Source organism: Oryzias melastigma, linkage group LG17 (genome assembly GCF_002922805.2).
Source record: "Oryzias melastigma strain HK-1 linkage group LG17, ASM292280v2, whole genome shotgun sequence".
Classification (NCBI taxonomy): domain Eukaryota; kingdom Metazoa; phylum Chordata; class Actinopteri; order Beloniformes; family Adrianichthyidae; genus Oryzias; species Oryzias melastigma.
Window position 1 is genome coordinate 47,168 of NC_050528.1, and position 2,198 is coordinate 49,365.

At 49.4% G+C, this 2,198-nt stretch overlaps 1 protein-coding gene across 1 annotated transcript in view; it reads left to right on the forward strand.

Annotated features, from left to right (window-relative positions):
* Positions 1-2,198, forward strand: part of LOC112147634 (netrin-G1) — a 40,484-nt gene that overhangs the window by 2,910 nt on the left and 35,376 nt on the right. Inside the window, exon 2 of the mRNA XM_036216409.1 lies at positions 1,723-2,161. Within this exon, the coding sequence (XP_036072302.1) occupies positions 1,916-2,161 (246 nt within the window). The 5' untranslated portion in view covers positions 1,723-1,915. The remainder of the gene's footprint in view (positions 1-1,722; positions 2,162-2,198) is intronic.

The window sequence follows — 2,198 nt, forward strand, 5'->3', positions numbered from 1 at the left end:
CCTGTGCCCGGGTGGCCTGCGCTCGGGTGGCCTTTGCTCACCTGAGCGTGAAAGGCATTGTTACCTGGATGGGGACTGCTCAGGTGACCACAGGTGAAGCTCCGCAGCAGCAGAGAGGAACCTGCATCTTTGTAGTGTACAAAGGTGTGAAGATGGAGGCGTGGTCACACGCTGCAGTGAGGGCTGCTGGACCATCGTCTGATGACCTTCACCAGCGGACCGGCGGCTCATGGTTCTTGTGAGAACCTCATGAACTCCTGCTGCTGATTCTGAATGAGAAAACACAAGAAGAAGAAGTGCACCTCCAGACGAAGAGCTGAGAGGAAGAGGAGGATCTACAGCTGGAACTCTTTCACTGATAACGTGGACAGAAGCTTCTGTCACAGAAACCAAGTCAACATGGGAACTCAACCAAAAACATCTGTAGAGATTTGGACATTTTTATGAAGGAAAATGGGAAAAAATGAAATTCTGGTCGTTTTTTTTTTTAGCAAAACAGGTTTAAATTCTGACTCAAACTTCAATTACTGCAGCTTAATAGATGTGATACCTGTGTCCACCTGTGTGTAGATCATTGTGTTGACCTCCTCGAGTCTCGTTGTGTTGACGTGATTGTGTCTCGTTGTGTTGACGTGATTGTGTCTCGTTGTGTTGAGGTGATTGTGTCTCGTTGTGTTGACGTGATTGTGTCTCGTTGTGTTGACATGATTTTGTCTCGTTGTGTTGACGTGATTTTGTCTTGTTGTGTTGACTTGCTCATGTCTCGTTGTGTTGACCTGCTCGTGTCTCGTTGTGTTGAAGTGATTGTGTCTCGTTGTGTTGACGTGATTTTGTCTCGTTGTGTTGACCTGCTCGTGTCTCGTAGTGTTGACCTGCTCGAGTCTCATTGTGTTGACCTGCTCGTGTCTCGTAGTGTTGACCTGCTCGAGTCTCATTGTGTTGACCTGCTCTAGTCTAGTTGTGTTGAGCTGCTCGAGACTCGTTGTGTTGACCTGCTCGTGTCTCGTGTTGACTTGCTCGTGTCTCGTTGTGTTGACCTGCTCATGCTCGTTGTGTTTACCTGATTGTTTCTCGTTGTGTTGACCTGCTCGTGTCTTGTTGTGTTTACTTGATTGTTTCTCGTTGTGTTGACTTGCTCGAGTTTTGTTGTGTTGACCTGCTCAAGTCTTGTTGTGTTGACGTGATCGACTCTAGTTGTGTTGACCTGCTCGAGTCTCGTTATATTGACCTGGTTGTTTTTCGTTGTGTTGACCTGCTCGAGTCTTGTTGTGTTGACCTGCTCGAGTCTCGTTATATTGACCTGGTTGTTTTTCGTTGTGTTGACCTGCTCGAGTCTCGTTGTGTTGACCTGCTTATGCTCGTTGTGTTGACCAGCTCATGCTCGTTATATTGACCTGGTTGTTTTTCGTTGTGTGGACCTGGTTGTTTTTCGTATTGTTGACCTGCTCGAGTCTCGTTGTGTTGACCTGCTCATGCTCGTTGTGTTTACCTGATTGTTTCTTGTTGTGTTGACCTGCTCATACTCATTTTGTTTACTTGATTGTTTCTCGTTGTGTTGACTTGCTCATGTCTTGTTGTGTTAACCCGCTCGTGTCTCGTTGTGTTGACCTGCTCGAGTCTCGTTGTGTTGACCTGCTCATGCTCGTTGTGTTTACCTGATTGTTTCTCGTTGTGTTGACCTGCTCGAGTCTTGTTGTGTTGACCTGCTCGTGTCTCCTCCAGGACGCTGACTGACGCTGATGGACCTCAGATTCCTGAATCTGATGGAAACGTCTTCCTGAAGCTACTCGAGCTGAAGATGCTTCCAGTTTGTCTGGATTCCACATTGACTCCTCAAACCTCCAGTTAGTTTAGAACTTCAGCCCCCCTCCCGTGCCCCCTCCCACCGCTGAAGACCCCCCCCAGTCGAGGCACCATGCTCTGGTGGAGCCTGTTGGCCCTGCAGGCGCTGTGCTGCAGAGCGAGCCGGGGGCTGCAGCACTACCAGACGGCGTGGGGGCACTACGATGTGTGCAAGTCCCAGATCTACACGGAGGACGGGCTGGCCTGGGACTACATGGCCTGTCAGCCAGAAGCTACAGACATGACAAAGTACCTGCGTGTGACCCTCGACCCCCCCAACATCACCTGTGGAGATCCACCAGAAATGTACTGCGCTCTGGTGAGTCAGACGCTCGTCTTTGCTCTGATGGAGACAA